The sequence below is a fragment of the Squalius cephalus genome, assembly GCF_949319135.1.
Source record: "Squalius cephalus genome assembly, chromosome: 22".
Lineage (NCBI taxonomy): Eukaryota > Metazoa > Chordata > Actinopteri > Cypriniformes > Leuciscidae > Squalius > Squalius cephalus.
The window spans coordinates 16,924,866-16,947,768 of NC_137143.1; the positions used below are offsets into that span (position 1 = coordinate 16,924,866).

The 22,903-nt window shown below is 39.5% G+C and overlaps 1 protein-coding gene across 1 annotated transcript in view; it reads left to right on the forward strand.

Moving 5' to 3' along the window:
• naaladl2 (N-acetylated alpha-linked acidic dipeptidase like 2) overlaps positions 1-22,903 on the forward strand; it is a 295,368-nt gene that overhangs the window by 76,223 nt on the left and 196,242 nt on the right. The window contains exon 2 of the mRNA XM_079856568.1: positions 14,432-14,930. Within this exon, the coding sequence (XP_079712694.1) occupies positions 14,432-14,930 (499 nt within the window). The remainder of the gene's footprint in view (positions 1-14,431; positions 14,931-22,903) is intronic.

Genomic DNA, 22,903 nt, shown 5'->3' on the forward strand with positions numbered 1-22,903 from the left:
ATACGTAGGGAACTACTATGATCTTTTAGGGGTAGATAAAGTACAAATCAGTTGAGGACAACTCATTTGTGTCTGAGTACTGGCTGAGACTTGTATTATAGCCAGATATGACAGCTCTACAGCAACACGCATCATCGCAGATGAGTATGAGTTTGCCTCAAGTAAATAATTAGACACGAAATATTGATCTGAGTTGAAATATTTTATTAGGTCTTTAAACGCAAAACTTCCGTGTTATTTAAATAACATGGCCCGTTATAAGATTTCTAGCAGAGGTTGTCAGGTTTTGATTTGTTATCGTGTTGTATTTGTGTTTGATCGAATCCATGATGCAATGTATCTGTATGTAGGAGGTTGCAAAAAGTATTTAATAAAAGGGGGCAAATAATTGTTCCCAATGCGTTTTGGCGAAAAACATTTATTTCATAATGTGATTTTTTCCCCCCACTTTCAATTATTTTACTTCAATGAAAGGTTAGATTTTAGCATTTTTTTAAATAAAATAGCCTATCTAAAGGATTAACAATGCAGATTTAATTTTTTACAGCCATTGTTGATCATATTTCCCAAGGGTAATATATATACAGTATATATATATATATATATATATATATATATATATATAATAGTAGCTGTGTATAAGTGCACTTATTTAAACAAATAAAAGAAAATAAATGAGAAAATAGCATAAAATAAAGTTAAAGTTAATATGCTTGAGAGACATTAATGTGTTGAGCCATTGATGTTGTTGCTCCGTTTAGCCTCAGACAATTCTGGGACATGTACTGTATGCTCTGACGGGAAGACACACGAACTTGTCCGATCTCTTCATCAGACCCATGAAATTCCATTCTCCAGTGAGCGCCGTGAGATGACGGCCAATTACACCTGCCCAACACAACAGCCTGTGTGTCATGTCCATCATGTTTGTGTATACTTCTGTCTTTGTGCATGATTGCCCGAGTGTATGATATATTTTTGTTGTAAAAAAGCCCTATAGAGGTTGGTCTTGCTGAATCTAAAAGCTCCTTCATTACTTCTGTATGTTTTGCCAGTGACGTTTGACAGGCTCTGTGTCCATCTATCAGTGTGATACAGATGGGAAAGACCTTATTTGCAACAAAAGGTGACTTCTGTTTGTGTCAGGGTAGGAAGATAGTGACTGATCTGTGTACACGGGAACAGCGGCGTGGTTTTGTCTATATATAGACACTCTCTCAGTAGCTCTGAGTGACTTTAACGAAGAGGATCTTGATAAGACTCGAATCATTGGGGAATGCAGGCTAAGAAAGTGCTGTTCTCTTTGATCAGTGGTCTATCTATGATCATTAATAAATATTCAGAGATGATATCAGTTGTCAAATTGGACTCGATTGGGCGAGAGGAAAGGAAGCCACGTTTGTCTTCTATAAATGCCTTCACATCAAACCTGGTTAGACAAATCAACACTTGAACCAAATTTGTGTGATATGACAAATTAGCCATCCATCCTTCGCTATTGAGTCTCGAAAAATCCAGTGCTATCTGACTATAGGTTGATATCAACTAATAAGGCTATTGAGAATAATAAGCAATATATGGGCTATAGCTTTATCTCAGAGATACATACAGTACGTGTATGCAATTTGTAAGAATGAAGCCCCCGGCCAGTGTCCATTTGTCATGTATGGTAAAGATCAAACACTTTCTGACTGAGCCGGGAATACGACCTTCAGATTAAATGGGATTCAAGGTCGCCGTTTCATTGTTTGGTCAAACATGTTTGTTGCGTAAGGAGGTTTGTGCTATGACTAGAGATACTGTCACATTCAAAGATCACTCAACTTGATTGTAGACCTGTCATAATCTTTCAGTGTTCTCTGGTCAAATTACATAGATATATTTATACATGCATATATCATTTATTCTCTGTAATGTTTATATTATTTATTATCATTATTTGCTTATTTTTTTTAATTATGAGAATTTAATTTTTTTTTAATTATGAAAATTTAATTTTTAAATTAAATGTATTGGATTTCTATGTCTTTTTTCTCTGTAATATCAAGGTACAGCTCTGCAAAATACATTTTTTCAATGATCATTTAAAGGGGTCATATAATGGTACATGCACTTTTACAAGTTGATTGTACTGAAATGTGTGTTGGCAGTGCCTGTACACAACCATCATAAAATGATAAAAATCCATCCAGTGTTTTTTTTTTAAATCTCCTTATATGTTTGACCCTCTCTGAAATCAAGCCGTTCGATTTTGTGACGTCACTAAATCGACGCCCCTCCCACGATTGGTGATTGACAGCAGCGTTTCAACACAGACCCGCCCTCGCTCGTGAGCGAGCTGTCTGTCATCATAGTCCGCACGTCATTGTTGATACCCTCACTGGAGCGCTGTCTATGAGCAGAATGGCGTCTGCGATTGTGGTGTTCTGTTCTTCGGTGTAATAAGGAACACAGCAGTCATTTTGATGTTCCTAAATCCGAACTGTTGAAGATGCAGTGGCTGAGTTTTGTTTTTGAAGGGATATGCCCAAAGGATTGACGCCGGGATTCCCTCACGGGGATTCCCCACGATCAACATGCATTCATGTTTGCGCGAATCATTTCACACCAGACAGCTTTACAAACGAATAAAAACGGATCGTTTTGTTTTTGACCAGGTAAAATTAGTGTTTTCTTACAATACTAATGAGAATTTTTAATTAAAGTATATTACAAACTTTTAATTTAGACCCTAAAGAGTCATATTAGCTTGTACAAAAATGGCATTATATGACCCCTTTAAAGAGAGTCTTCAAGTTCACGTTTTTCATGTCTAGCAACATTTCAGCACATAATCAATAATATGCTCTTTTAAAACACTGTGTATCACAACATGAACACAATTAATCCTGTAGGAGTCAGTGGCTTCCTAAAAAATAAGGTTAACAAACATGTGTATACATGCTTTGCATCTCTGTCGACACACTGGATTTGAGCACTTAAAACAAGACAGTCGACAGCTTTTGGAAAGGATTTTTATTTAATTTTTCTTAGTTTACATTGTATATTTCTTAGACTTGATAAATTATTCTGTTTACCAATTGCACATTACCAGATAAACACAAATTAAATACTTGTAATCTTTCCTTTGAAGTTGTATGCACAAGCTGTCATTTCTAAGGGCTAATTCTTAGCCCTAGCCAGATGAGGTGTTTAAAAAACAGCTCTCATCCTTTTGTGCCCCATGATACTAATTAACTAAACAATGGCTTTTTACTGTTTGTTTTTCAAGGAACACTTGGCGACAGCAATATCCTATAAAACCCTAAGCCCATAAATGCGTCTTCTCAAATTCCCAGTTTAAGTCTATGTTTCTAATAGGTACCAATGGGAGAAAGTGGAAAAACTTTGAGTCTCTGGATCACCTGGTCTTAGAGGTTGTGCTTTATGTTCCAGTTTACAGTGCTATTGATTTCACACCTACAAAACAGGATGTTTGGTCATTCTGCCGTCACCATTAGCAGAGTGCCTCTATGGAGGACAACTGTTCCTCCTTTCTGCATTTCAGAGAATTTTAATGAATGGTTGTTAGTCTAATTCTGGCTTTAATGATTTGAGTGCTAGCCATAATCCATTTGAAATAGTACAAGCTGGATTGCCTGCCTTTTTTTAGCAAATGTTTCTGATCCAGCATTTCAGCCTATACAGGCAGATACAATATCTCTGTGTTTAGTTTAGTGTGATAGATGTCCTCAATAACGCTGATGCTACTTTTGAGCCATTCAAAAGAATTCTCCCTGTCTGTTTCTTCTTCTTCGTATGGAACGTAATAGACTTGGGTAATTGATTAGATGCTTGGGGGGCGATGTGTTTTCGCAACAAGTGATTTGTCTTTTTGATTTGGCTTTATCTTCATTGTTTTGGTATCCGTCTCACCTGTGTTCATTGATCTGAATGCACAAATGACACCTTATTCACATATTCACCGCTGGGCAGCATTAGTTTTACTGGTGCTTTTCCTCGTTTTAAAGAATATTTCAGAATAATGCAACGACATCTATTTTATCTTATGGTATGCCATTTTAGAGCGATCCCATTACCATTTCTAGGCATTCTTGTAACATTTGCACATACATTTTCACATAATTGGATGGACAGTGAACTCATCTCGGGTTACGAATGTAACCTGGGTTCCCTGAGAAGGGGAACGAGACACTGCATCCTAGGAAGCCAATGTAGAATACCTCCTGCATGACCGGTGTCTGAAGCACGTGTCAAAACACGACAATAGCATTGGCCGGCGACAGCCTATGACGTCTAGCCTGGGTTTCCCCATGCTGCCTTGAGCGCAGCGCGATTTTATTCACGCTGCTAGGCAGCCTGGATACCATGGACCAGATTTTCGCCTCGGCGAAGGGGACCAATCACAGAACGGGGAGGGAGCAGCAAGACGATGATGACGTCTATGCGACACACTGAAGCAGTTTGTTTATATCTATGGATCCAACATGGCAGCAGACGCGAAGTTACCTTTCGATGCAGCCTTAGATAGTGTTCTAAGTAGTTTAGAACGCAAGTTTATTTCGTCTTCTTCCTCGTCGAATTTCTGTCGCTCTACATACATCATCTGGTATAATTGAAACGATTGGCTATGAGCTACGTACAGGCGCATTTGATAGACATTCGTAGCGCCCAATAAACGGCTCTGGGCATTCGTAAACCACGCCTCAAATACTAGAAAATGAACGTGGTTCCCAGACCACGTCTCAATGAGAAAGAGGTGTGACGTTAGCCAGGCTATATGACGTCACTACTGGTGCGACCAGAGTATAAAAAGGCACCTACACGTCATCCTATTTCTTGTCTTCAGGAGCCGTTTCTGACACGTGCTTCAGAAACCAGTCATGCTGGAGGCATTCCCCATTAGCATCCTAGTACGCAGTGCGAGTTCCCATTCAAAAGGGAAACAATATCAGAAGGTTTGACAGCATTTAACTTGCAATTGTTTTTGTGTATATACAACATTCAAAGTTTTCAAAACTTCTGACATGAGGGTAGCACTGAACAAGTTCAGTATGTTGAATATGTTGAGACATGTTTTCTTAATCAACAGAATGCAACCATTATAAAAGTAATGAATGTGTTAAATGCGTTTAATAAATAGATACTGTTAAAAATATTAAATGAATCTAATTTATTATAAATTAACATAAACCTGTAAATTCCCTGATTAAAAATTCAATGAACTTTTAGTATTGTACATTAACAAGGTTTGTACAGCTCTAAAGTTATACATAAAGTGTTCACATTTTAGATAGTTTAAATTTGATCTTTCAGCGTCTATGCAAAGTATGATGGTGGTTGTGTGCTAGAACCATATTTTGTGTACAGTAGAAACACATATGAATATAGGCCATGTCTGCCAGGAGGAGCTGTTTTGATGAGCTGTCTATTCTAGTATGTACTAGCAAATTCCCCTCAGTACTACAAATAATATCTCATTTATCTCCATTTTTCTCTCTCTTTCAATTTCTTCTTTGAAAACATAAAACATGCATAAGTGTTTTTTTAACAGAAATTGCTGGAGGAGGTCACCAGTAAAGCAATATTTAACATTCACTTTGCAGTTCAGAGGAAAAAAAACAATCTGCCCCTATATCACTGTGGACTTGTCTGACCTCTTGGAAATGCCTGTATATTTTAGAATTTAATGTGAATGAGGCCTGTGAGACATGTAGCATGTACCCCTGAGGATGCATATTTTATTCATATGTCATGAAAATAGTGCTTTCTATGCTGTCAAGGGCCCGGTGATGGTTTTGGTGGCATGGCCTATTTCTGCCACAGGCTTATGTTGTGTTTCACCTAGTATGAATTCAGAATTATTTTTGTAGGATAATGACGACACGTCTCTGTAAGTTTTGTCTAGCTCTGGGAACCTGTAGAATTGAAATCCATCAGCTCTGACATGGTAAAAGCCATCGTCCTTATAAAAACTGTCAGAATTTTAAATTTGGGGTGTCTATGCACAAACTCTGGTAATCTAGTCTGGTGCTTCACTTTATTTCAAAGAAATTCCTTTGATCGCACTATTTTGTAAAATAAGTGTTTTGTGAGGTTTGTTTGAGGATGGAGAGTGTCTGTTTTCATTAGCTGCAAACTTATTCTTTTTGGACTTGTGTTGTTGGCCCGATGCAACATGACTGACAGCTAGTTTCATGCCTTCTAACTAAGGTAACTGACAAGGTCATGTCAGAAGTGAAGACAGGTAAGCGAGACAACACTGTGAGATGTCTCTCTTCTCATTTCCTGCTCGTTTTTCTGTACTTTCCCTCGTCTTCACCCCCTGTGAAGACAAAAGAACATGATAATAAACACTGAGCGCAAAGACATCTGTATTTTTTTTAATTATATTTTCTGTGCCACTGCAGTTTACTTTTGTTATGTTTAATTAGTGCGGATACAATATCTATTTCTTATAATTACCAGCACCACAGAGCAAAAAATCATAGTCTTAATGAGTATCTTTGTCTTGTTTACCAGTAAAAACTGTCTAAACATCCATAAAACAAGATGAATTTACTTGAGAAGCAAAACTATGTAAGATGATATGGCTTGTTTTCAGAGAACAGATATTTGCACTTCTTTTAAGCATAAACAAGTGGAAAAACAAGATTTTTTTGAACTCATACAAAGTTTTGATAATCCTGTCAAATGATCTATTGTCTGTTTGTTTTTTATCTAGAATAAAAGAGAAAGATAATCATTAATAATATGAAATAAAATGATTTGTTGTCATATTAGATTTAGAATCCTTGCTAATATGATTTTCTTACAATATTATCTACATGTGCACATAGAAAGTGGTGTAAAGTTATTATTTTAGATCTAATAAGTCTAATGCATTATTGATAGCGAATTCAACAATTGGTTTAAAATTACATTTGACAGATGTATCGATTTTTGGCTGTTCCTCGCTTCTAGTGCAGCAGATCATTTTAACTCGATGTACAGTGTGCTCTGTGCAGGCAATTTGCTGTAGGTCTAACAGCTTGTGACATCCATGAGGTGCCCATGGTATATTAGGGGTTTGTAATGGAGAGGACACCATCCATGCTGGAGAAATCTTGTGGGAGTAAGGCCAAGAAACTTCTGGCATCTTCTGATAGGTGCCATTACTCTTGCTTTTCCCTGCATGCTCTCTCGGCTGCCCCAAGCAGTACCTGGGCCTTCCACCACTGGGGGTGACATGATCTACTCAGCCTGTCTTTACCTATTCCAGGGAAACATAAATGCTGTTTTGACGGGTTTCATAAATATTGATAAGATAAATCCAGAAACACAAGGTGTTTGCTATCCACTGGCCGTAGTTCAGCGAGTAACAGTGTTGGTCCTAGCATAAATCAAACTCTAACAAATAAAATGAGGGCATGGTCAAAACAATGTGGTTATGGTCCTGTTGTGAATCCAGCTGAAATGCACTTAAGTAAGGGAACTGTTAAGCAATTATTAGTCAATGAAACTCGTTGTATCATCAATATTGCAATGGGTCTATGACATATAATAGTGTCCATGATGAATAAAAAGGAAAATATATATATTTTTTAAATTGTAGATTAAAACGTGCACCAAGTTCTTAGAAATGTATGTATTCATGTTGGTTTCAAATGTTTTTTTTAAAGTGTAAAGTTAATGAAAATGAAAAAAAAAATCAATCTATCTAGACGGACGGACGGATGGACGGAGATCCATCCATCCATCCATCCATCCATCCATCCATCCATCCATCCATCCATCCATCCATCCATCCATCCATCCATCCATCTGTTGTATAAACCTGACATTTTTCACTTTATGCTCCTGCTTCCACTTCACAATTTTTTTTAATTAAAATTATTATTATAATAATAATAAATCACAGAAATAGCATTTTTGACCTGGCTCAAAAAATTAGCATCATGTCATTGACCCATTAGGTGCATGTTTAGATTGGAAGCAGAGCATGTGAAGAAGCATCTTTTCCACTTTCATAGTAACATCAATCACTGAGGAAAAGCCAAAGATGGTGCATTCCCCTCTACTTTAATTGATGGCTCTGTTGGGTAGTCGAAAGGCGTTAAATTACTGATGTTTCTGGTGATTGAACGTCAGCTGTCAGTCTGTGAGCAAAGAGCCGGAGGCACGGGTGTAGGAGGTGTGCAGAGGAGATGAGGGTTAGCGCTGTCCTGAGAGTTTGACAACCCATATCATTGCCCGGGTCAGATTGTAAATGAAGCTCCGGTGTGGATTGCTCCTCTTGAACGGCGGCCTAGAATAATGGAAGTTTTGTGGAGCACTGAAGATTAATGTTGAGAGACAACAACACATCATTTCCACCTTCTCTCATTCTGTGAGGCCTATTTAAAAGTGAAAGCATGCAGACAAAATCATTCCCTTCATTCCTATAAAAGATTGAGAACAGGAAAATTCTGTACTGCAAATGATATAAAAAGACAGGGGTAGTGCAAATGCTCAATGTGCAAAATGTGTTGCAAAATCCTTGGCGGTGCCATTTTCGACGAAACGTGTATAGAATGGTAATGTTTAGTAGTTGCGGAGTTATTTCCCTCTATCAGAACAGATTTCTCCCCACCTCTAAATGACTATTTTAAGTGTGACTATCAAAGGGTTCTCCAGCTCCCTTCGCTTTGCCTAGTGCCGACAGCAGATATTTCTCTCTGTAATTTTTTTAAAGGCAACCTATTTCAGGGACTCAGTTTGACTGGATAATGGCCCTGCGTGCAGTCTGGAATTTCTGAGCGGTTTGGAGTTTTGTCATTATCGATTGGGCTGTTTTGAGTGTGATGGCGTTGTCTGTTAAAGGGATAGTTAAATTTGATGGTACATAGAGACAATGGATTCTCTTTTATGAATTTGAGCCAACCAAGTCATCACCCTTAATGACCTTTTTTAGCAGCAACAGTCAAACTGTGAGCTTGTACATCCCTTCCTGAGAGAGTTCTGTGTCTGTGTAAAGAGTGATGTGTGTCCAACTGGCACAAAACACTGGGCTAATAATAATCATGGCAGCAGAGTTTAGTGTGCTTTGAAAATCTGGGATATTTATGGTTTTATTTAAAGAAAATACTTGTTTTCTGCAAGATACATTAAATTGATCAAAAGTGACAGTAAATACTTTTACATTGTTTGAATAAATAAATAAATAAATAAGATGCTGTTCTTTTGAAATTACTTTCATCAAAGAATTTAGAAAATTCGTATATATATATATATTTTAATTTTGTTGATGATGATTTTTATTTTTATTTTTTATTTGGTCCCCATGAGAAATATTTTTTATCTCACAATTGCGAGTTTACATCCCGCAATTCAGACTTTTTTTCTCGCAATTGCTACATTTACATTTAGTTATTTAGCAGACACCTTTGTCCAAAGCGACTTATAAATGAGGACTAAATTAAGTGAGTCATCGTGAAGAGGCAAAAACAATGCAAGAAGTTCTCAAAATACAAAGTTCAGGCATTTCTCAGAGTAGCATAAGCCAGACAAGGGAGGATTAAAGGAAAAGGAAAGATTTTTTTTTATGAGGTTAAGTGCATTGAGTTTTCAGTTGTCTTTTGAATGTTGTCAGGGATTCTGTATTCCGGATAAGGGTGGGGAGATCATTCCACCAGCATGGAACCGTGAATGAGAATGTTCTGGAGAGTGATTTTTGTGGCTCTCTGTGATGGAACCACAAGCCGTTGCTCGTTGACCGACCGTAGGCTTCTGGTGGGATGTAGACTCGTAGGAGTGAGTGAAAGTAGGAGGGAGCTGACCCTGTGGTAGATCTTTAAGCAAGCGTCAATGCCTTGAACTTGATGCGAGCAGCGAGTGGTAACCAGTGCAGAGAGATGAACAGAGGAATGGCATGGGCCCTTTTTGGCTCGATGAAGACAAGATGAGCTGCAGCATTCTGAATCATTTGTAGAGGTTTAGTTGCACATGATGGAAGTCCAGCCAGAAGAGCATTGCAGTAATCAAGCCTAGAAATGACCAGGGCCTGGACGAGAAGTTGTGTTGCATGCTCAGTTAGGAAAGGCCTGATCTTCCTGATGTTGTGCAGTGCAAACCTGTATGATCGAGCTGTCTTTGAAATGTTGTCTGTGAAGGTCAGCTGGTCATCAAATATTACTCCAAGATTTCTGACTAGCTGGATAGTGTCTGAATCTAGCTGGATAGTGTCTGGATAAGTCGTGCTTTAGAGACGGATTGGCAGGAAGGCAGAGAAGCTCAGTCTTTGCCAGATTGAGCTGCAGGTGATGATCCTTCATTCATGCCGAGATGTCTGCCAGACTGCTTGAGATCTGTGCAGCTACTGTTAGGCCCGTCACGATAACAAATTTTGCTGGACGATAAATTGTCTAAGAAATTATTGCGATAAACGATAATATTGTCGTTCGAGACCATTTTCATCTAATATAATGATAATGGCATAACAATCCAGGTACACCTTTTCAAAGATCTATAAACTTTTATTTCTTAAGAATATTAAACATTGAAAACGGAAAAACATTTTAAATATCCACAAAAAATGAACAAAACAACCAAAAACAATAAAAGCAATGGACTCTCAGTGTCTGTTAACAAAAATATTCACTTGAATAAATACCAAAAACAATAAATAAAATGGATGTAAACAAAATTGCACTTCAAAAAATATTAAACATTAGGCTCAGACATAAATAGTGATATATTCCATAACAGGCAAAACTGCCGGTTAGGACCTTTGTAAACAAATTTAAAAAAAGCCTCAACAGGATACCACAGCATTTTGCACTGTCCTCCTGTTACTTTGTCGACTAAACAAACGCCCGAGTGATTGTGTAATTTACTGTCAGGAAGACGGAGACGCGCTTTATTGCGTGTATATGCTACGCACTGAAAATACTTGGTTAGGATTAGGGGTGAGGAGTGCACGTGCGTATTACACGCCATAAAGTGCGTATCATATGCACGCAAAAACTATTTTTGGCGTATAAATGGCACGAGAAATAACATTTGTGGTATAGATACGCATTTTCATGAGATCGGGCTCGCTGTCTCGTTTGGCTTTGAAACCAATTACATCTTTTTCTTTTTTTTCCCCTCCAACTCACAACTAGCGTCTTTTCACTCTCCCGGCAGTCGCCGCAAGCAGTCCCGCCGGCGCTTTCCCATACAAAGACCATGACTGACAGGCGCCGCGGCGCCGCCTTCCCCACACAAAGACTATGCAACTGACAAGAGGCTTCACTCCTCCTATACGCTAAGGAACCGAGAGTGGTCATCCAGTCTCTTTGGTAGAGAGAGAGAGAAACGAGGAAAACAAACAAGCATGCAAATGGAATTATCGCGGCCGGAAAAATGATCGAGCTATTTTTTTTTTATCGCGCGATTAATTGATTTATTGACTATCGCGACAGGCCTAGCTACTGTGGGATCATCTGGTTGAAATGAGAGGAAGAGCTGTGTGTCATCAGCATAGCAATGGTAAGAGAAACCATGTGCCTGTATGATGTGTCCCAGTGATGTGGTGTAGATGGAGAAGAGGAGGGGTCCAAGAACTGAACCCTGAGGAACCCCTGTGGTCAGTTGATGAGCTTTGGATGTGGAGGGAAGTTCCTGTGATGCCCAGTGATGAGAGGGTAGACAGAAGGATCTGATGATTCACAGTGTCGAAGGCAGCAGACAGATCCAGGAGAATAAGAACTGATGATTTGGAATCAGCTTTTGTGATCCATAGGGCTTCTGTGACCGACAGTAATGCAGTCTCGGTTGAATGCCCTTTCTTGAAGCCAGATTGGTTGACATCCAGCTGGTTGTCAGTGACAGGAAAGATTATACTTGGTTGAAAGCAACTCGTTCAAGTGTTTTCGCAATGAATGGTAGGAGAGAGACAGGTCTGTAATTCTATACAAGTGATGTGTTTAATGTTGTTTTTTTTAAGCAGTGGAGTTACCTGAGCCTGCTTGAATGCTGTAGGGAAAATGCCAGTATGGAGGGATGAGTTGATGTGTTGAAGTGTGGGAGAGATGGCTTGTAGAAGGTGTGAGGGGATGGGGTCTAGAGGGCAGGTGGTAGGATAACTGGAGAGGAGAAATTTAGATACTTCTTCCTCGGTTAGTGGAGAAAAGGAGGAGAGAAGGTTTTTGGCTGTGGGAGAGGTTGGTCTGGGCTCCTGTGTGTGTGGAGCTGAGAAATGACTGCTGATAGTTGTTTTGTTGGTGAAGAAGTTAGCAAAATCATCAGCCGTTAAAGGGGAGGTGGGTGGTGGTGGAGGTGGACAGAGCAGAGAGTTGAATGTCTTGAAAAGTGATCATGTGTTAGAGGCGCTGTTGATCTTGTTGTGGAAATATTAAGATTTCGCGGCATGAACATCAACAGAAAAGGAAGAGAGCAGAGATTGATACAATCTCAGGTCAGATGTGTCTTTTGATTTGCGCCATTTCCTCTCCGCTGCCCTGAGTTCGGTCCGGTGTTCACGAAGAACCTCAGATAACCAGTGGTTATAGGGAGTAGCGCGTGCCAGCCTGGAGGAGAGAGCGCAGATATTTTCTAAAGAAGAAGTTAAAATGGAGCGTAAGGTATCCGTTGCGGTATTCACATCCAGAGATGAGAATTGTGAGGGTGAGGGAAGATGACACAGCAGAGGAAAGAAGGGAGGGAGAAAGTGAGCGCAGGTTTCGTCTGAAAGTGACTGGTGGTGGGGTTGGTGGTGCTCAGGCAGTGAGTTGTAGATTGAAAGTAATGAGGAAATGATCTGAAACGTGGAGAGGTTTCACCAAAAAACCAGATCCACTTGCGTGTAAACCAGGTCCACTTGGTTGCCTGATTTGTGAGTACCTGTGGTGATGAGCCGTTTGAGATCGAATGAAGCTAAGAGAGAGATGAAGTCTGTTGCATACAGCATACTGTTGCAATCTGGATCTTAATGGGAGTTGTAAGTGTAATAGCATGACATTCAAACGAGTTGTTAGTGCAAAGAAAAGAGAGAGTTGAGTATTTCCAATTGTTAGAAGTGAGAAGACCTGTACCCCCACCCCTCCCAGACTGGCGAGGGGTGTGAGAGAAAGAGAAGTTGTTAGAGAGAGCAGCAAGAAATAAATTGCTAGTTTATTTCTTGCAATTCTGACTTCTTTTCTCAGAATTGTGAGATATAAACTTGCAATTCTGAGAAAAAAAGTCCGAATTGCGGGATGTAAACTCACTATTGTGAGATAAAAAAATCCTAATTCACAAAATTGTTCTACATCTTTCCCAATGTTGTCCACCGCATCTCCAAACATGTGCAATTTGAAGGCAATGAAAAGAAATATAGTCAATATCTGTGTAGGCTATATGCAATAAAAACATCATGTGTAATAAAGGGGTTCCAATTTAAACTGATTGCTTATTTGAAAATAGAAGTTAAAATCACTAAAATAATCATGATAATAAAGAACAACAAAAGCACAATCTAGTGAGAGATACAGGAACACAAACTCATGTGAACATATTCCATTTATACTTTATTAATTTACAATAGTCCCTTTACTGTTACTGCTGTCATAAAAACTGAATTTCTTGTGTTACATGTAGAATTTTAAACTTATATTCCATGTTGGTTACATTTTATTTTGATGGTCCACTTTAGACATTCTACTAACTATAAGTAACTTTGCAACTATATGTCAGCTAACTCTCATTTGAGTATTAGTGGACTGTATTCGATTATTAGGTTAGGGTTAGTAGAATAAGTTGACTTGTAGTTGCAAAGTTACTTACAGTCAGTAAATTGGGGAGCATCAAAATAAAGTGTTAGCAGATGTTATGAACACAGTCGTCTAATACTCTGATGAGAGTTAGTATCAAGTTTTACCCCAAAGTTTAACAAGAATTTTTTCAGAAAAAAAAAAAAAATGCTATTGCACTCCATTTGTTTGATGTGTTGAAGTCTATGAAGTTTAACGGAGAACCACAGTACAAGCCTGTTTGCAAAATGAAATTATATGCGTGACTGTCTAACATTTAAAGATAATGCAAGTTATGCACTGAGGAAAACGCGTCTCAAAAATGATTAAACAGCACACAAACACATTCGTGAAAGAACATGACAAGCAACATTACACTATTTGCTTCTGTTTGTTTTGTCATTCTCATTTTTAGGACAACTTGGTTTTTGCTCTTTTCCTCCACTATTTTCCAGATGTGTTTTTTCCATAGAAATGCTTTATTCACTTGTAAAGTGACGTGAATGGATGTTTTTCATGCATAGTAAACAGATGTGATTAACCAATAATCAAAATCATTGCCAATTATTTTCATTATCAATTTTATCAATTAGTTATTGTAGCCCTAGTATAGCCAAGAATTGAAGGTGTCAACACAGAAAATACATGTAAAAATAAACTAATTCCATTTATATCTGTGTATGTTTCTCATGTCTCTACAGTAACAGATATGGCGTATAGGAAAGTGCGTGCTGGCCACGGTTCTCTCCGTGTGCGGGATCTGGAGAGTGTGGAGCTTCACACAGCTTCCCTGGAACTGGAATGGGACATGGAGAAGGAGCTGGAGGAACCAGGCCTGGACCGTTTCCAGCTGGAGTGTGTGGAGCATCAACCTGTGAGCAGCTCTTCTGGCGGGGGCATGGACCCAGACCTGGAACCAATTCAACCCTCCGTTTCCCCTCACGGACGTTTTGAGCGTCTCCAGGAGGACCCTAATTACGTCTCTCGTTTCAGCCGAGCGGTACCCAAGGGCCAGAGATGGAATGGGACCTGCCTGGCTAAATACCTGCTAGCAGGGCTGGGTGTGTTTGCTCTGGGGCTGCTCATTGGACGATATGCCTTCAGCAGGGAGCAAGTGAAGGTAGAGCCAAGTACAGACACAGATGTGCTGGAGAAGATTGTTCAGGGAATCACAGCAGAGAAAATACAAGCGCTGCAGAGGTAAATGTTCCGTACTTTCCATCTATTGTCAACACACAGGTTTTTTTTTTGTTTTTTTTTCAGAATGAAAGTGGAAAAATACAGTGGATCTTTTTACAGTAATAAATAAATAAAGGAAATAAAGGTTTTGCAGAAGGAATTAAGGAAAGGATTTGCACTATAGTTTGCTCAGCAATAACAGATGACAACAGATTTAATATCAACATCATAATATATGAACATATGAGGGTGTTCCCTTGGCTATGGGCTTTTTAAGCACTGAGATGTGTTTTACAGAAGTTTCATTTCACTGATTTAATTTGTCTACTAATATCCAACAGTAAATACAGTATACTTGCTCCACAGGACAATTCAGTTTTTTTGAAATATAATTATTGTTATTATTATCTTGGTAATTTGAAGCAACAAGTAGACCAGTAATAATAATAAAAAAAGATCTTTCACAAAATATTACATTAAACATTTAAGTTTTTTAATATATTTGTTTAACGCACCTCTAGCCGTGGATTATCCTTATATAGGATATATATATATATATATATATATATATATATATATATATATATATACACACAGGATAATCCACGGCTAGTGGATTATATATAAATACACACACATCACCATACACACATTACGCCCATTATTGGCTGATAAGAGAAGATATTTTCAGGGAGATGAATTCTATAAAGTTTTACGGGAGAATCAAGATATTTTAATAGACATTCAGAGGGTGAGGTGAGGAATCAGACAGAAACTTCAAGGGCGTTCCAGCCAGTGAGGAGAAGTGAACCATACTGAGGAAGCAGATGCAGGGACAGTGTTTCAGTGGGACAGGCTCTTTGGGACCTTCATCTTTAAAAAAAGAAGTCCTACAGCCAAAGTTGTGCACAGCTTATTCCCACTAGTGACAAAGCTGCCTTGTTCACTCTGAGCCCAGCTGTGTAGTCTCTGACAGCCAGACTAAAGTCGCAAGCAGGTACTGATGTTAAAATTAAATGCAGACAAACCTCAAGCGATAACACATTGTTTTTGGAGCACAGATCATGGCGAGCATGTATATTCGTGTCAAAAAAGATAACTCGGTTTCCTCTGAACCAAAACCGCCTGACTCCTGAAACAGGCTTTGCGGTAGTGTCAATTTATAATTTATTTTGTCACATTTATATTTCAGACTGCAGCGCCAACAGCTCATCTCAGATCCTTTTTCGAGCGGGGAAGAGCAGACGATATTACAATGCGGCGAGGCTGCAAAAGCGAGAAGTCTAAACATTTTGATGGCTTTATTTACCCCACATTCATGCAGCCTCTTAATATTAACACTGCAGCTTGAAGAAATAAGAATATGTGTGAGGATAATTGAATTATTTACTATTTAGATGAAGCAGAAATTGTTTCAATGAACTGTGGAAAATGGTTGCCCTATAGGAGGAAGCTCTGTGGCGTGCAGAGATTAAAGAAGATTGTTAAATTATACTCCAAATCTCACTGTAAATCTCTTTGTCCCTCGTGTTAAGCTGAGGTCTTTCTTCAGCCTGCCTGAAATGGAGTCCTGGGAAAGCTTTTGAAGATCTTTGCTAACTGCTTCAATACACATTCTAATAAGCTTGTTGGGGGGGAAAAATCAGGACACGTCAACCACTGGCTGTGTAGATTCTCGCTAACCATGTCTGAAGTGAAAATCACAAGACAAAAGCATTTTTCTATGTAACATTCATTTGGGACTAAATTTTTCAATTCATTTTTCATAAAAGCTGTCATTGTCCATATCTGATAATGTGTTGACACACAACTATTAAATATTATCACATTATTATTTTCACAGAAAAGGTTTGTCTAGTCCCAGACTAAAATGCATGTCGAGCTGTTTTAACTGAAAGCATAAAAAGCATTTTAAAATATGTCAGTGCCATTTTTTCATCTCAAGATGCACTTTAATGTTTGTTTGTTTTTTTCTAAGACTTGTATATGAAACTAGCCTGGTTAAAACCAGACCATTCTCAGTAGTAACTGAGTTATGGTCTGGCAAAGCTTCTTTAATAACTCATTTCCAAAGGGGCGTCACCAACGGACGTCGCTCAAATGCCTCTGGGCGCAATTGGATAGACCTAAAACTCCTAAAACCAATCAGAGCGATCGGCATCGTGTAAAGACATAGGCTGCGTCCCAATTCGCCTAAGTTAAACTACGCCATAAAAGTCATCTTGTCACAGTTAAAATCCTCTATTAAATCTAATTTAATTTCCTACCGTTTCGGAGAGAAATGTAGTAGCACGTTCATATGCCAGTGGGTCTTTCATGGAGACTGTCCTCATGTGTTTGCAATTTGAATATAATAATGCATTTAAAAGTTGGTGCTTCACCAACAGAGTGGACGTCGCTCAAATGCCTCTGGGCGCAATTGGATAGACCTAAAACCAATCAGAGCGATCGTCATCGTGTAAAGCCCGCCTCAACGTTTCTGATTGGTGCCGCGATTTGCCGGAAGTTGTCTGGGTTTTCCCAGGCTAATATGTCATTTAAAAATACAAAACAAATTTTTTTTTTTTTAAATATGAATATGTATTTTATTTAGTTCAATAGAAAAAAAAACATCTGAGCACTTTAACCAGCATCTGTATAAATTCACTCTAACATGTCTAAAGTGACAAAATATTATTATTTATTATTTTTTTTACAACAATTAGAATATTATATTAATATAATATTATAGTTTATCAATTGTCAGACAATTAAACTGACAATTATGTGCGGTAAATTTGTGTAATTTCCGTCTGCAAATCAACACCACCTATAATTGCGTGTCAACATGTTTCATTCTCAATTTTATTGTTGTGTGACAAAAGTATGAATGATTACACGTTTTCTGCTGCATAATGATTGCATGTAAAATGGGAATGTAATAAGAGAATATTTCTGACATACATTTATCAGAACTTTAGCCTGCAGTTGCATATCCTAAGATTCAGCCACGCTATAGTCTTTTTGATGTGCCACCCTATGATTTTTAATTATTGTCCCCATCTGGTCGCCCCATAAAACATTTCCTGGAGGTGCCACTGAGAGACACACTCTAACTTGTATAGCCATTGTGCTGGAACTGAAAATCATCCCTTTTAAGTCACATTCAATTATGGTGAAGCAGAATTTCTGTACTCATGCCATTTGTTTTTCCAAAAAATATGCTCTGCCAAAGCCTCCATTTTCTTCTGGCTTGTGACCGTGTTTATTTCTTCGATTCTGGCCTAATTTACACATCAAAGGTGAGTGCGGGGGAAGAACAGTTCCAGTAAAACGAGATTAGCCTAAAATCCCATGAAGAAGAAGTGTGTTTCCCACTGTTCGGGTCTCTCTAATGGTGCTCTTTATCTCCTGTTGACACTCACTCTTAATTGCTGGACGTAATTAATAGAGCCGGACTCTGGATACGCATTCTTATCCAGGACTGCTTAGATCTAGGGTCCTAGAGGTAGGTCAGATTTAGGAGCATGCCATTGAGGGAATCCAGCTGAATTTCTGTGAAGACAGTGATGCCGCCTTCATCTTGGGTCAGGTTCATAATTTTAATCCCAACTCCAGTCATTAGGGATAAAAGCAATTAGACAGGAAGAGCATTGTAGGTAGAGATTGTGGGGCTGTCCCAATATCCACACCTGTGGTCTTTGCAACTGACCACTTATCTACTTATATGGCCGTATTTGGTGCAAATTTGGGGTAAAAACGTTTTATTATCTGATGGGACACACTTACAACATAGTTGCTTTTACACATGGTTCTTTTCAATACTTTGCACTTTAAAATAAACTTCTAAATGAGGATTTAGTAGTCCTTATGTAACAGATGACACAATGTTATTATTGTGCTTCTAATAAAGTGATTGTCACAGTCATGGTCTGCACCATTATGTCTTCGTCTTCACTACACTTCCCAGAATCCTCCTTGTCTCCACACCTGAACTCACTCCCTCAATTACTCACCTGTTCATCGTCTTCATCATCCGTGTCACCTGTCCTCACCTCGTTATAGTTCATTTGTGTCTGTATTTCTCTCTGTTCAATCTGTCTTCGTTGGTTATTGTTTGTGCACTAGCACACTGTTTCGAGTTTGTTTGGATTTTGCTTATGGAAATAAATACTGAGTATTTTGTATCTTCGCTCTACCTTCGTCTTCTTCATCCACCCGTTGACGTTACAGAATACCCGACCAAAAGATGAGTTAGGAGCTCGCTGGACAGATCGCGGCTTTGGCCCTGGATAGCCGCGATCTGTTCGACTACACCAGGAGGTTTTGTCTTCTCGCTGTCACCAGCTCTTTAAACAATGAGACGATCAAGGCGTGTTACCGGCTTGGGGCCGAGGTGGTCGATCCGAGGGAGCTTCCAGATCTCGCCGGTCTGGACTGGAGAGAGGCACTCTCCAGGTGTCTGGAAAGCTTCATCCCGTGGCATGCCATGATACCACCTGATCGTCACATCGCCGCCCCGGTGTTCACTCCCGGTCCTGAGGCTCGTCCCGCCGAGCTTATCTCCAGGGATGATGACTTCTCCGATCTCCCTCCTCTCATCAGCACTAGCGACCCTGCACTTCACGCCAGTCCAGCCGAGCCTGCACTTCACGCCAGTCCAGCCAAGCCTGCACTTCACGCCAGATCTGCCGAGTCCAAGGCAGTATGCGCCATGCCCGCCGCCCGAGACTGTGAGCGTCATGCCCGCCGAGCTAGAGACTGATAGCGTCATGCCCGCAGAGCTTTTGTTTTCTTTTATCCCGCCGAGCTTGAAGCTCCCTTCGCCGCTGGTTCCGTCCAGCTCAGAGCCTTCACCTCTGGTCCCGTCCAGCTCAGAGCCTTCACCGCTGGTCCCGTCCAGCTCAGAGCCTTCACCGCTGGTCCCGTCCAGCACAGAGCCCTTTTCATCGCTGGTCCCGTCCAGCCCAGAGCCGCCTTCGCCGCTGGTCCTGTCCAGCCCAGAGCCGCCTTCGCCGCTGGTCTCGTCCAGTCCTGACCCGCCTTCACCGCCTGTCTCATCCAGCCCTGACATGCCTTCGCCGCTGGACTCCTCCTACCCGGAGCCTAAGCCCGTTAACCTCCCCAAGAAAATTTGGGGGGGGGGGGGCAATAAGTCCTCTGGGGGGACCGTGGAGGCCCTGCCGAGTGCTGCCTAGTCCTTCTGGGACGCCGCTTCAGCCTGCTCCTCCATGGCCATCCGAGGGGTCCTCTCCGCCATGGCCGCCCGAAGGGTCCTCTCCGCCATGGCAACCCGAAGGGTCTTCTCCGCCCTGGCCACCTGCTCAGCCTGCACCGCCATGGTCCCCTGCTCAGCCTGCACCGCCATGGTCTCCTGCTCAGCCTGCACCGCCACGGTCGGTGATACCATCCTGGAGTCTCCTGTCTGTCCTGTCTCTGTTCTCCCTCCGGTCACTGACTCCAGGATGCCCACCCCCCTTCCCAGGTTCTGCCATCTACGGCATGGGTCGCGCCTAGCGGGAGGGGGGAGTTATGTCACAGTCATCGTCTGCACCATTCTGTCTTCTTCTTCACTACACTTCCCAGAATCCTCCTTGTCTCCACACCTGAACTCACTCCCTCAATTACCCACCTGTTCATCGTCTTCATCATCCGTGTCACCTGTCCTCACCTCGTTATAGTTCATTTGTGTCTGTATGTGCACTAGCACACTGTTTCGAGTTTGTTTGGATTTTGCCTATGGAAATAAATATTGAGTATTTTGTATCTTCGCTCTACCTTCGTCTTCTTCATCCACCCTTTGACGTTACAGTGATAAAAAGCAGTTGCAAACATTTTAGAAATTACACACTCATTTCTGAACGAATAAAATGTGCAACACTAAGTTTTACTACCAAACTAGGTCCCAGTTTATATTAAGTGGCTTCAAGTACTATGTACTTACATTGAAATAAATGATTTGATTCTTTCTTCATTTGTGTAATGACTTTAGTAATAGATAAAAGACAATAATTTATCCAGTCATATAAAAAAATGTGATTTTCCCCCACATATTTTAATCACTGGCCCTTGAATTTATTTATACTGCAGCTTCTATGTATGAGTTAGCACATATACTCTTGTTGGAGGACAGTGAAAACCCTAATACAGGCACTAGAGAATAGAATCTGTTTTGGGTCTCAGCCAAATTGAATTTATATATGCAATCATCCTTTAATCAATGCAACTTAAGTCATATTATCATTGCTGGTGGGATGCCAGTCACTGATGAAACAGAACAAAGGGCTGCTTTTAGAAATCATTATATCACTCTAAAATGTGGAATAGACACTCTACAAAACTATGGTTGAGGTCATGAGGGCATGTTAAAAGGATGTTTCGCATCTTAATGAAATTTATACAGAAACTTTGAGAAAATGTGATTGTAAGATAAACTAACCATCAACCGATGACCTTAATAATGTGTATTTCTTTAAAAGGGAATGTTTATTTCTGATATACTCTACAATTCAGTTTTTTTTTTTAAATGTACCCTTTAATACTTTTATTCAACAAAGACACAATAAACTGCTCAAACAGTAAAGACAGCATATTTCAATTAAATACTTTTTTGAAAACACTTGTGCTGCTTATATTTTTGTAAAAAACATTATTCTGAAACTGTTTCCAAAATGCATGCACCAAATGCTCCAAAATGCATGTAAAGGACCTATTAGCCTGCACCCTCTAGAGTTTCATGACAAAACTAGATATTGTACTGTAAAATAGAGAAAAAAAAGAGTAAAAAATATACTTTCCTCCATGATAAACTATTTACTTTTTTTTTTTTTTTTTTTTTTTGTCTTAATTTTCAAACTATAAACCTTCAAACTAAAATTTGGCAGCTTGCTGATACAGTACTTTTTGTGATTATTATGTTTATTATTTGCAGCTAAAGAAGCATAAATAAAAATCCCATCACAATTGACCAATGACACAATCCTTTAAACTGTTTTATATAAAAAGTATGTGCATTTGCACTGCAATAAACAACAACTTGAATATTCATGCTGCAGCACAATTCTAGCACAGATAATGCCTAATTTTACTGGATTGTGGGTGATTAGTAAATAGAAAAATGAAATGAAATGTTGTTTTGCGAACTCTTTTGAGTTCAGCTGGCTTTTGAGTATGCTACTCATGAGCCTTTTTTTGTAATTGTGATAAAAAATGCGTTATAATCTCACTTTATCATCACTTGAAATATAATACACACAGATACACGTATAGCCACAGGTGTGAAAAATATTTATATATTTATCATAATTAATCATAACCTCCAGCCTCCACAGAGCGGTTATCACCTTTCCTCCATATGATAAAATTCTCCCCTCAGAATGACTTTCATAAAGTGAGATAAACTGCCCTCATCTGTAAGGAAAATATGGAACACCTCTCATTCTAACACAGACTAGAAACCTCAAGAAATAACGCACACTATAACACCCATGACATTATGATTGAATGCTTTTGAATAAATAGCGCCACACACCATCTTGGGAATATTGTGCCCAACTTTAAGAATTGCTGCCGCCTGCATTACTTCTGTCGGGAAACACCATGGGAATTGAATAATAACACAATTGGGTGTCAACATGTCCCGAACAATGCTATTATTGTGTGACAGAAGTATCAATGCATGTTTGCTGTTGCGAATGATTGCGTGTAAAGAGGAAATGCAATAAGGGAACATGTAGATATAGCCGGTGTGGATTTCACAAGCAGTGTGTATGTGTATCAGGCTGGATGATTGTGCTGCAACATTATCTTGTTTATATAAGAGTATGTCTTTGTTTTCCTTGCATTTCGCTGACTCTGCAATAGGCCTTTCTCTGAAGGCTAAGTCCCATCATTACGATATGTATGCAGCGGCAGAACAAAATTGATATTCCCTGAGGAGGAAATCAATATTAATAACAGTGCGCTACAACAGCCATCTAATAAGTAGCACTGTAACCTCTTCCCATTGTCACTTC